The 13,078-nt window shown below is 42.5% G+C and overlaps 1 protein-coding gene across 1 annotated transcript; it reads right to left on the minus strand.

Moving 5' to 3' along the window:
* Window positions 1-226: 226 nt before the first annotated feature.
* Window positions 227-11,923, minus strand: CYP51A1 (cytochrome P450 family 51 subfamily A member 1). The gene is given in 12 exon segments (XM_069006802.1): window positions 227-1,304; window positions 1,967-2,135; window positions 3,036-3,131; window positions 3,720-3,915; window positions 4,370-4,489; window positions 4,669-4,843; window positions 5,913-6,039; window positions 9,472-9,648; window positions 10,654-10,752; window positions 11,658-11,810; window positions 11,812-11,856; window positions 11,858-11,923. Coding segments are annotated over 12 exon segments (1,602 nt in total). The 3' UTR covers window positions 227-1,125.
* Window positions 11,924-13,078: the final 1,155 nt, after the last annotated feature.

The following is a 13,078-nucleotide window of genomic DNA, read 5'->3' on the forward strand; positions in this document are numbered from 1 at the left end:
ATCTGACAGAGCTGGGAGGGAAGATCCCAGCCAGCTGCCCTGACTGATACAAACACAAGGTTTTAGAACAGTTACTCTGAATTTAGACAAGGAAAGACTGGAGGAAGCCCTTGTTACACTGAGCACTGCTGAAGGGGGCATGACCCACTCCAAGAGTTACAAATTTACTAGTGAAATGTTTTCAAAAGAAGTGACAGGGTTGAGCACAGGAAACTTCCCCAAGAGGTTTGTTTATAAATTTAATTCAAAATTCCTGTGAGCCAGAGCTCATTACCATTTAGCATTAGCACTCTTGAACCAAACACTATTTAACAATCCTGCATGAGTCAGTACAAACCCAGACAACATTCAGCTATTTCACTTAATTTGTGACCTTTTTACACACAAACATATTATTTACAAAATTCATGTTGTTGATATCTTCATATTGTTACTTTCACACTTTACATCAAACTTCCAGAGCTCACCATTTTCAAAATTTTTTAGAGAATTACTCATTGCTTTCTGAACATAAGCATTTTACAACTACTTCAAATTAAGACAGTTAAATGGCTCATTCTTGAAAAGAATTACCTGTGAACATTTTGAACTCTGCCTCCACTTAGCTGTACAGTAACATTTTCTTAAATCAGCCAAGACCATCGCTCACTTGCTAGGAACAGAGTCATAAATGCCAAAGGAAAGGCACCACCACGTGCAGTCCCCTGTGGTGCCTGCTCCCTGATGGCTGTGCTGTCATTGGGCACAGAGGCAAGGTAGGCAAGCCTTGCCCCTTGGTTATCTGGGAAAAGTAATCTTCAATTATTTTTCAAAAGCAAGGACTTCCACTTGTAGAAATTACTTTTTTCTTCATTAAAGATCTGGCATGCACCTTAAAAGTGTTACATCAATAGAAAAGACACTTTTCCTTTAAAAATTGAATGAGAAAATTGTAGAACAAGCAGTTATACACAGCAGCAGTAAATAGTGTGGGCAAACAAAATAGATGCATAACTTTTGCATTCGGTAGACTACTGTTGCTTTCCTAACAGCAGATGCATCAGCTTCCATTGCCACTCATTCTGTCACAATTTTATTCAGAAGTCTGTTAGTTCATACACTTAAATAAGGTTTTAGCACCAGAGTTTACAGAGACCGCCTCTTGTATCTGATAACAGGGTTATTAGGTGTGTGTATCATTGTTGTATAATTTATAGTTGGAAAATAGTCATTGACGAGATCAAATTCATACAAACGAAGCAAAGTAGACCAAATAGTCTTAATTTGAACATAAGCAAAGTTTTCTCCAATGCAGCGATGACGGCCTAGAAGGAAAGTCATAAAACATAGTTAGAATATTTTACTGGATTGCCTTTGACATTCAGCTAACTTTAGAAATTTCACGTGGACAGTAGCTGCCCCTTTCTCATCAATCTGGGGCTCTGATGTTGCACATACCCCATTCTATAACTCCATCCAAGTCTTATTTTTCTAAGTTGTCACTGCATAAAACAGATGAGTAAGTGGAATGAGATGGTGCTGTTCTGTCCCCACTAGAAAGCATTAATTTATGTATCAGCAAAGAAGCATTTGCAACACTGAGAAATGAGATCAACTAACTCCATCAGCAATATTTGCAAACTGTTCTGGAAGTTGGGACTCTGCAGACTTTTGCTCTGCCTTCAGCTGAACTTTTATTACCAGGTTTATCCTTGACTTGAAAAGATGTGAGTCCAACATCACTCACACTAACCTAAAGATGTTTTGATTCCTGCTGTGAGAGATATATACAGCTGTGAGTAATGCAGAACTATTAACTTAATTATTTTCACAGCACTTTCACAGCAAGAAACCTTTCAGGCAGAAATGTAAAAAAAAAAAAATCAGTCCTCAGATGCTGCAGCGTGGAGAGGTGCTGTAGGAGATGGCTGGTGTGAGCCACCTCAGCACAGCCTCACTCAGGAAGGTGCTGCATTCTCTTACTCACCAGCACCAAAGGGAATGTATGCAAACTTCTCTCCAGCTGCTGGGTTATCTTGGAGATACCGGTCAGGTTTGAAGTCTAGAGCATCATTCCAGGAGTCTCTGAGTCTGTGGTTAACAGTGGGAGATACACAAACTTGATGGCCAGGAGGAATATTGTATCCAGCAACAGTCTACAAGAGAAGACACAAGACCCCACACATGACAAAATGTCTCCATTTTTCTTTTTAAAGTGTTACCTGAAGTGTTACATGACAAGGCTTACATTTCAGGAGATTTTGGCCAAGTGCATTTAAAATTAATGCAACCTAGCATTTTCTCTCTTACTTATACAGGACACAGTGCTCAAGCAGTTGCAGGAACCTTCCAGCTGCTTTAATAAAGCTGGCAATTCTACAGAAGGAGGTTTAGAAAAAAAAAAAAAAGAACTTAAAATTTATTGAAAGCCTTTGTCATTGAAGGGACATAGTTAACAAAAAAATTTGAATTTTTTGACACGGTACTGTATTTGTACAAAGAGCAAGTTTTCTTTCGGATTTACCTAGCTTGTATTAAATGTGTGCCAAATTTTTCCATGACAGCAATTAAAAATACCTGGCAAACAAAAAGACTTTAAATGCTGGCACCAAACTAAGCTCAAATAAGACTGGTAGCTACAAGAAGGGTCAGTTTTGCTGAAGAAAACTGCACATGGCTGTTCCTAGGTCCCAGAGCTTGCTCTTCCCCAGATTGAACAATCCCTGTTCCCTCAGCCTCTCACCACAAATGCTGCAGTGCCCTCCCATCCGGGTGGCCCTCAGCTTGTTGCACTTCATAAGTCTCCTGCTTGCGGGGGGCTGCAGGGGTCCAAAGCTGGACACAATTCTAGATGGAGGTAACAAATACCAAGTTCAAGGTATTAACTGCTTTCCTCACTCAACGCTGGCTACACTACCACTGACAGAACCCCAGACTACCATCAGCTTTCCTGCCTGCCAGCAAACACTGCTCACTTGTGTTTCCTTCTGCCAGCTGAGATACCTCTGACCTGGCCTGTGCTGCTGCAGTGAAATTAGCTTCAAAAAGTTCCTCACCTGGGGAGTCCTGGCCATTCTCATCATGGTCATTATAGGAGGTCTAAGCCTTAAAGTTTCTTTTAGACAGCGATCCAGCAAAGTAAGATCCTTGAGCTGAAAATATAGAGAAAATGATATATATCAAAATATAGCCACGTTTATGCAATACAAACAAAATGCTATTTTATACTGTTTAAAAACAAATTGTAAAAAAAAAAATCAAAGAGTAAGCAGCACATATTTACATGTACCTTATTAAACTACACTGATAATGTTTTTTTCCATTTGATTTGATTAAGAAGGAAAAAAATCACTAACCAGTGCAATTTAATACAACTATTCTTAGTGATCTGTCTCATGAGTATTTACTGTTGCCTAATTAAAGAACAAGGTCACACTGCATTGCTTTCCTCAGTGGGAATATGAGGATCTTTCTCTTCTACAGAACTATCATTTATTAAATAAACATAGGAACTGCACTTTCCCTAATGAACACTGATTAAAAAAACAGTATCAAGGTGAAAATTTACTTGGACAGGAAGAAAAGAGGAAATGTACTGGCAAACAGCATTATCACAGAATGACTGCCAATTATTACTTAAACACAAAGCATGTGACTGCTTTTCATGTCTGATGATCTTTTTTTTAAATAAGCATCTAAAAGTATAAAAATACCCCTGAGGACTAACGTAAGATACAAACCTGGTCATAAGTTAAGGGTGGCAAGTCATCCCCACACACTGCTTTCTGTTCTACATAGCACTGTTCCTGGATGGATTTGTCTCTGGCAAGGAAGAAGCCGAGCCAGGCGCTGGTGGTGGAGGACGTGTGCTGCCCTGCCAGCAGCAGCCCGATCAGCATTCCCGCGATCTCATCGTCCGTCAGCGCGCGGCCGTCCCTGCGGCAAAGGGAGCCAAGTCAGAGCTTCGTTTGGTCACATTTCAGTTATTCAGCATTGCTATTTATACAGCAGCATTTACCATTTCTTCTAATGTACTCACTCCTTCTTTCACTGCCTACTGTAAACAGAGAGGCAAAAGATCTAAGGGTAGGGAGAAGGGAGAACAGAGGGAGAGAGACTCTTTAGGAGCCTTAAAGAAAATCATTCCCCAACAGCCAGCAAAGAGAAAGGAAGCAACCTCAGCCACCTCACGACCACCTATGAAAATCTCAGAAATCGGAATAACCATTGACAAGTGAAGTTTTAAACCTGTTTTTAAGAATACAGCTAGAACAAATTGCATGCAACAAAACCAATTCAGAACGTGAAGGAGTGTTCTGGTAGATAGTTTTAACTAAAGAGCTCAAAGCTAAAGTAAATCTTCAAACAAGTCTTCAAACTCTCGGCTTACTTGTATGAAGCATCAAGTAGAGTTTGGAGCATGTCATCCTCCTTCTCCTCAGACTTCCGACGTTTCTGGATAACCTTGTAGAAAATGTTCTTTATTTCTCTGTGTGCTCGATCTCGACGCCTGTGATTCAAAACACTTCCATTAGCAACTTTATACAAAGTAACACAGAATGCTTATGAGGATTTATTGGGATGTCTAGAATAGCTTACGAACAAGAAATGGTGGGGGTGGGGGGCAATCCAAACAACAGTGAAGTTTAGATAAAATGCTTGAGTTGCTTCCTCTGTTATTGCTAGTACCTGAAGCTCGGCAGAGGCAGCCAGCCTGGCAGAAGCCAGGCAGCATGAGTGAAACCCCCATCCAGGTCGGCGTACAGCTGAGCCACCTTCTCATTCAGCAAGCCTCGGATTTCCTTCCCATGTAAGCAATGGCTTGCTGTCAAAATGATCAGTTCTGAAAGGGCTTCAAACAGGTCTGAGGAAAGATTGGAAAAACATTACTGAAGATGCATCTCAGGTGACATGTTATGTCTTACAGGTTATAATTTTTATTTTGTGTAAGTAAAAAATAAGTAACTGGATACAGATTAATAATTTAAAATAGAGTTTTGGATTGTTTTAATAGGAGAATAAAGAATCCAATTTACAATTTCTATGTGTCTCATCAGATGTCTCTTGAAACACCTTTTTAATTAGATCACTGATACCTTTTTTCTAAGGTATTTCTTTCTAGAAATTTTGGTAGCAGAGTTAGTAATTCTTCCAAAGCAAGCAATGCATCACAAGCTCAATCCTTAATAAATATAAGCCATACAAAGATTTAACCCTGAATTCCAAATCCGTGGGAAACCAGTTTTCCTGGTCACTGAATTATTTTTATATAGCAGTACTTAAGACACTTAAACATCAATTTATATATTACCATATTATTAACTATATTACATATAAATCAAATAAATTCAAAATAATATATTAAAATGTGATATGTATTATATAAATTTTATGCATTTAAATATAAATATGTATTTTAAAATAATATTTAGCACTGCTATGCAACTGTGAGCTTGTAACGATGATGGGCAAGCTGGGAATGAGGGAAAATAACTATTTCACTTCAGTCACTAACGTAACCATATCAGCTTCAAAGATGCAGTTTTTCACTGTAGAAACTCTCAGAGCCAAGATCTTCAGCACAGGCTCTCTAGGGTGTCAGAGCAGCAGCTTTTCCCAGGGACTAGGAAGTGGTTGCACTGAGCTGACACATCCAAAATGAGCACAACAGGTGAACTATGAGCCCATTAAAAAACCAAAACTAAGATAGTCTTCCATTCCTTTCAGTGATTTTCTGAGCAGCTTTATTCTCCAATAGCCTTACGTTTGATTTTTTAAAAATCTGTATTTTCTTTCTTCTGATGTTCAGTACACTTTTACCTATGTAATTTTAATTTCTTTAATATTGCAGTACATTTTTTACAAAAACGTACTGCATTGGTCCTAATTACTTCCCAGAAAATTGGAGGAAAAATGCATTTGATCTTGCTTACTTTTCTCTCCACTCTCTCCCCATGCTTTGAAATACTCCTTTGTTTCTTCTTCAATCACAGATACATGCTGTCTAAACTGGGCAATGTTTAGCCCAGTTTTGAGCATCTTCTTCTGTTCCAAAAATATCTAAAAGAACCAAGACAGAAAAAGCAATCAATACAAGGATCATCATATTAATGTAATTAAAGCTTATTAGAATTTGTACTATAAGGCCATCCAGAAGTAAATAGGGATTATGATTAGGACTGCAGGGTACAGCAGATACTCAGTTCTAACTAATTGTTAATACTCTGTTTTTCACCTTCTTTGTCTTTCAAGCAATAGTTCAGAAACATCCAAGTAAAATAATAGCTCAAAGGAGCTGCAGTTCTCCCTTTTGCAGTACCAAACAAAAGAATTTAGTATCTTCATTAAGCTTTATCCCTGAAGATACAAGATGCATGCAAAGTTGAATGATGGAATGCCCTTTAGATATATAATCACAAACTTAACCAGCCCCATCTTTGCAAAGTCTGGATTTAGCCTGTGTTCCCTGCTATGCAGCCTCCTCGCTTTCTCTCCCTCTCCTCTGTTCTCTCAAGTGCAAGGACCCCTGGACTAGAGATGACCCTTTCTTTTACAGAGCCCTCTGATCTCACTGCCCAGGAGGTCAGACACAGAAGCAGGAGGCAAACTGTGTCCTAGGAAAGTAGAGAGTTTCACACCCTTCTCACTTTTCCTCTTTTTCTCTGTATAGATTCATAGCTAATAAACCTACTGGTGCAAAGCCCTTCGTTAGATGAGAACCAATCACTGCACTGAGAGAACATTGACTCAGAAAATTACTCATTTGATTTTTAAGCCCTAATTATGAATGAGACATCTGTCCTACAGCTCTGCACTGTACCATGAGTGATACATCAAAAACTCTTCCCACCATGGGCTCTGCATGTAAGATACAGAATAAAAGGCTACTTCCTAGAAGCTTCTGTTTTGAGAATGCAGTGAGGACCCCAGAAGTCCGTCAGAGGACACACATGCCATAGAGCAAAGAGACAAGCACATTTCCCCTTGCAACATACTAGCCAGGCTCCAGCTCGATGGAGACAAGAATGGCGCATAGGAGTGAACACATCCTCTGCAACTTCAGCTGCTCTCAACAAAGAACTATCTGCAAGAGGCTTGGGGGAAGGAGACAGAGAGTGAATAGGAGTTGATATATTGACTATGGATATTAACAAACAATTACCAGAATCACTGGTAAATAAGCAAGTTACTCATTTTGAAGAATAAGGAGTGGTTCTTCTAAACATGTGACTGAAAGTCATGGTCAAAATGAAGAGATACTTAGCAGCCTAAGCAGAGAGAAGGGGGTCTCAAAAGAAACTTCAGGATGACACATCAATTGTAGAATGCCAATGAAATTTTCCATGGCTCTCTACATGCCTTCTCATTAGATGTCTGAAATGAAATTGTGGTGATGACACTATGCAAAAAAACCACCTCACCTCTAGCAGAACATGTTCTGGCCACAACTGGACGTGCTAGCTTCCTAGAGGGAAGCTAGAGATAACCAGTGTCAGAGATAATTTAAATGTCAGTGGCAAACTCCCTGCATCTCCTTGCTGTGGAAAAAGAGTAATTTTGGGGAAAAAAAAGGAATTTTCTGAGGAGCCTGAATCTGCAGAGATAATAAGAAAGAAGTCCTTCTGGTATCAAAGGTATGAATTAAGTAGACATATCCACAGACACCCAAAGCTTACTGAGTAATATGAAAAGATTAATCTCTTGACTAAAGCAGAGCTCAAGCGCACTCTAGGGAAAAAGAAAGCCTAGGGTAACTCAAGAAAAATAACTCATTTCAGAAAAAAGCAAAAAAAAGCTGTATATGATGGGCCAATAAGGTAGGCTTTAATCATCCCTCTGTGCCTGAAGTACATGGTTGTAAGAAATGCCCATTTCCAAGGAGCTTACAGAAAGTTCTATAAAATTGATGGATGAGATTAGATCCCATCAAAGAACTAGTTCTTGCATGAAGACAGACATTCAAATCCATCCACAAACTGAAGAGCATGCAAGCAGAAGTCAAAGCAGCTGTAATAAGTGGGCAAACTTTCACAGAATTAAGAACAAATCGTGACCTTTAAGTTTCAAGCAGACATCCCATGACAGTCAGAATCCACAGAAGAAGCACAACACAGTGAAAATCCGGCCAATTTAGCAGTCTGTGATTCACAGACTTTTCTGAAGTTAGTATATACCAGAGAAGAACATGAGATGTATTGCAGAGAACCATGCACCCTCCACACTCCAGCAGCTGCAAAAGTGATTGACAGCTCCATCCCTGACATTTTGAGGAAGGCCTCCAACTATATGAACTAGTAGAAACAAGTCTGTTAGAATGGCCCCACTTATGGAAGAGATCTCCTAGGACACAAGAAATGATCTCCTACTTGTTGTCCAGGCTGCAGTCCTGCTGGTTTCATTCTCATAGGGATGAGAGGAGCCATGCAAACCCATGAAGTGGAAAAGAATCTACCCCCCAAACTGCCTATCCACAATTTAGTACTTCCTGACAAAGGAGGAGACAACCAAGTTCTCCTTTACCTATTTAGAAAGTAGCAAGTTGTAGGTAGTTAGCTGTGTATGAGAATTTCAAAAGAACAGGGTAAGAACAACACACATATTCTGTGGATCATGGCAAAATGCCAGTGTGGAGGCAAAGAGAGTAGTGATTACTGTTCCTAACCCACATCATTAATAGGCAACAACCACAGCACGTAGGCTGGCATGAAGAGGCATGCTAAGGAGGCAAAGAAATTGATGGGTCACAGACACTAGTCAAATGTCGGACATTTATACAAACAAAATGAGGCCAAAACTGAAAATCCAAAAGTATACCACAGTGCTGTTTCTTCCACCCAACTACTCTGCCCTACAACACGCACTGAACACAGAGTGCCAGTGGAGCAAGTGGGGCCACAGAAAAGCTGGCTTCTGCAGTTTGAGGGTCTGACATGACAGGCCACCCTCCCAAACAAGAAAGCAGCCAATGCTTAGCTTGGATACAACGCCACATGACACAGCCCCTGTGCTGCCATGCAGACTGTATTCTGCAAACACATACAGAATGATTTCTGTCTGAGCAAGACAAACCTTGTGGTTCAAACTGTTAAATGATTACTCCCATGTTTAGATTTGGCATGGCAAAAATAAAGTTATCACTCCCGAGGCTTTCTCAGAAGAAAGGCCTGAAGTTGTTTGGAAGGGAAGAATGAGCTGCAGCCAGTGGCACGGTGCAAGGGAAGAAAAAAGTGACTCACTAGTTTTTCCTCTATGATGAGATTAGATGGTTTCAAGAACAAAGGATAACATTCAGAGTGACAAATGGCCAGGTGGTAAAGAAAGCAACCTGAACATGCTCAGTCTTGATTAGCCAGATCAGACTATTTCCCTACTGCAACATGCCACAGTTGCATACGAACACAACCCCATCAGGCAGAGCCAAGAGCTCAGGGCTGCCTACTCAGCATTCAAACTGCACTGCTTTTCTACTCATCTGGTATTTAAAATACAAACCGCGTTAGGGACGTCATAGGCAACTCCCCTGCCAAAAACCGGCGTAGTTAACCGAGAGTACACATCCTCCGCATTCAAATCTTCGTTTTTGCTGTTGAAGAGTAGAGCAGCAGCATCACTACCCAGTAAGTATGTGAATGTCTTGCCAACCATAGTGAAACTGAACACAGGTCCATACTAAGAGAGAGAATAAAAAAACCCCCAGAATTTCCTTTAAATAGGAACAACAAATCATTAAATCCCTATCTCTATATACAGTCTTTCATAAATTACATTTTCTCCTAAGTATCCAGAGATTTAATAAAGACAAAAATATTTTAAACCACATTTAAATTCTGTTCTCAATGTACATACCAGTGATATCTAATGTTATAATGAACACATGTGAATGTGCACATTTTAAAACCAATTATTTTAGAAAACATAAATAAAAGATCAGTCACACTAAAAAAAATTAGCAGTGAGATTGCAGCATATATTGACTCCAGTAATCTACAAACACTGTCTTGAAAAATTCTGGATTTGGAGTTATGCATAGGTAATTAGGGGCAAATAAGGCTTGGAAGTTTAAAAGTCGACTCCAGCAGACCTTCATGCACCGGACCTGGCTTTCTCTAAGCTAATCAAGCTAAGATTTAAGCTTATAACTCTAGATAGTTTTAGACAATGTGAACCCGCTTGACAAACCTAACTTAATTGGAACTAAGGCTCTACTGATTTAGTTAATTTCTTCTGGGCTGTTACAGTATAAAAACTACTGAGGTTTTATCCACCAGCTCTTTTAACATCAGAGAGGCCCTAAAATTCATCAAGTTGCCTATGGAGGTGGTCAGCTACATTCCAGCCTGGTCACAGACTGGTAAAGAATGTGATTAAAAGTTACCAATTACAGCAAGAAATAATGTCATGAAAATGGTTTTTTCATTAATTTGTGATGCAGCTATGAGCATTACCCAAATGCACAAGCATATTTTTGACATGTGAATCACAAGAGAGAGCTCAGAAAACACTACTGCTACATGAAGAGACCTGAAGATCACAGAGCCTACTGTGCACACTCTATTCCATATTCGAGGTGGTAAATGAGAATGAACTGATTTTAAACAGGCTCCAGAGAAAGAACTTAACAGATACACAAAAATATTTTTATATATGCTCATCCAGTCATGTGGGAAAACATACCTTGTCATAAGCATTTTCCAAAAATTCAATGGGACTTTTTCCAAATGCGATTGCATGACCAAGGAAAGGGATGCCTGACGAAATAAAAGGTGGGTAGTTCTGTAGAAGAAAGAGAAAAATAATTACTGAATTTTCTTCAGAGATTATCATAGAATCATGGACTAATAGAATATCCTGAGCTGGAAGGGACCCACAAGGATCGAAGTCCAACTCCTGGCCCTGCACAGGACCATCTCCAAGGGTCACACCATGTGCCTGAGAGAGTTGTCCAAATGCTGCTTGAACTCTGCCAGGCTTGGTGCTGTGACCACTTCCCTGGCATGTGCCAGTGACAAAAAGTAATAAAATCGTGTCCATTTACATGAAAACTAACCACGAAGGAAGTTTTATATATGTTTGTTTAAACTCTTTTGTGAAAAGGCCAACCTTTAAAAAATATTCAGTTGTTCAGATAGAACTATATTTAAAAGCAGCAAAGGTTAAAATAAACTGAATATGATTAAGATTCTTCCTATGCTGCCTCTGAATGTAAAGCACAAAGATACGGCAACTGAAAAGAAGGCAGTCAGAAATGAAACAGTGGTGGAAGATTTGTTAAACAGCCCCCCAAAAGCAACTTCAGGTTAGCACTGGGTTTCATACATAAGCAGGCGCCTTCTTTGAAGCTCCATCCATGAAAGTACTGGGAACGCCCTTCGGCTCCGCAAGCCCTGCGCGCCTCTCCTTCCCGCGGTACCAGCCGGCCGGCTGAGGGCGAAGCCGGCGCAACTCTCCCAAGAAGCCGCCCTCAGAGAGGCTGCTGGAAACGCCGCTCGCCCGCCGGAGCCCGCTCCCACACGCCCGGGGTGCAGCGCCGCTCCCCCTGCGCTCCCGAGGGCTGTCCCGGCCCGCCCGCGCCCTGCAGCGAGAGCGCCCGGCTCCCCCGGCCCGCGGGCACCGTCCCTCAGCGGGACGGCGGCGCATTCCCCGGGCCTCCGCCCGGCCCCGCCGCCCCCGGCGCTCACCTTCTGGTCGGAGCCGAGGTGTCGCCGGTACCCCAGCTGGAACAGGTAGCCGAGGCTGAGCGCGAAGGCGGAGGCGGCCAGCACCAGGGAGAGCGGGTTGCCGACGGCCACCCGCTCCAGCAGGGACCCGCCGACATCCATGAGGTTCAGCATCTTCTCGGCGCCCGCCGCCATCCGCCGTGGCTCCGCGGGGCAGGGCGGTGCGATGGGCCGGGCTGATCCGAGCCCATGTGACGGTTCCCGGCGCTGGGCTGATCTCTGCCCATGTGACGATTCCCGCTGCCGGAGCCAACCCGCGGCCGCGCTGCGCGGGGTGACGGCATCGGCCGGGCTGCGGCCCACGCCATTGGGCGGGCGGCGGGCGGGGGCCGGGCCCGGCCGCCTGAGGGCTCGGCCTGACCGCCGGCGGCGGCGCCGCGGCGCTCGGCGATGGGGTGTTTGAAGTGCTGGGTGTCCTCGAACAGCCGGAGAACGTGGGGCTCCGGGAAATGAGGCCGATGACGGTGAGCCGGAGAACGTGGGGCTCCGGGAAATGAGGCCGATGACGGTGAGCCGTCCCTCGGGCATCACTGCCGGCGCCCCCGCTGACAGCCCAGGCCGCTGGTTTGTGAGGCTGCACAGCACGCGGAGAACGAGGACGGCTTATTTGTGTTTAATTCCAGATGCTCCAAATGTTTAATGTGAGAAAATCCGGGTGTTTCTGAAATGAGTTTCCACTAAGACCTAAGGGTTTAAGATCAAATAGTGCACAGAGCTGCATTTGGAAACTAAGAAAGCTCATCACAGCCGAAGTCAGCTTGTTATCTGTTATAAATAAAGTATGTAATTCGTGCTATTATGTATAAAACTAGAATGTAATCAGACCCTACAGAGACCGAGTCTCAAAGTCCTTTCACCAGCCTGGCTGAGAGAAAAATGTCACCACACCAGAAGTATTTCTTTCACAATAAGGGAGGATTCCACCTAGGTGGGGTTGGATCTTATCACCGGGACAGTTGCACCGTGACGACTTGATCACCACACTCTGATATCTGCATCGCATCTGATAAGGAATCGGACATTCCGGGAACTAAAAATAACTGTTCCAGGAACCAGAGATGGCCCATCCATCAGCAGAAATGACCCACTCATCACCCAGGATGGACGATTCATCAGACCCAGGAAAGGCTTTGTGCAGCCCAACTCCGGGACAAGAAAACTTCATGAATACGAGAAGAATAGAATTAATTCGGACTCTACCCAAAAACTGTATAAGAAGGGACCAGCCGAAGCAGCAGCCGTGAACTTGGGAGGTCTGGTGCGATAGAGATCAGATCTATGCGTGTTCACCCAGCTCCGACCCCGGGCTCGGTGCTGCTTTTCTCGATCGTGGCTTTTGAAACCGATATTTCGGTCGCATAATAAATGTCATTTCTTTATAA

Source organism: Aphelocoma coerulescens, chromosome 2 (assembly GCF_041296385.1).
Source record: "Aphelocoma coerulescens isolate FSJ_1873_10779 chromosome 2, UR_Acoe_1.0, whole genome shotgun sequence".
Classification (NCBI taxonomy): Eukaryota; Metazoa; Chordata; class Aves; order Passeriformes; family Corvidae; genus Aphelocoma; species Aphelocoma coerulescens.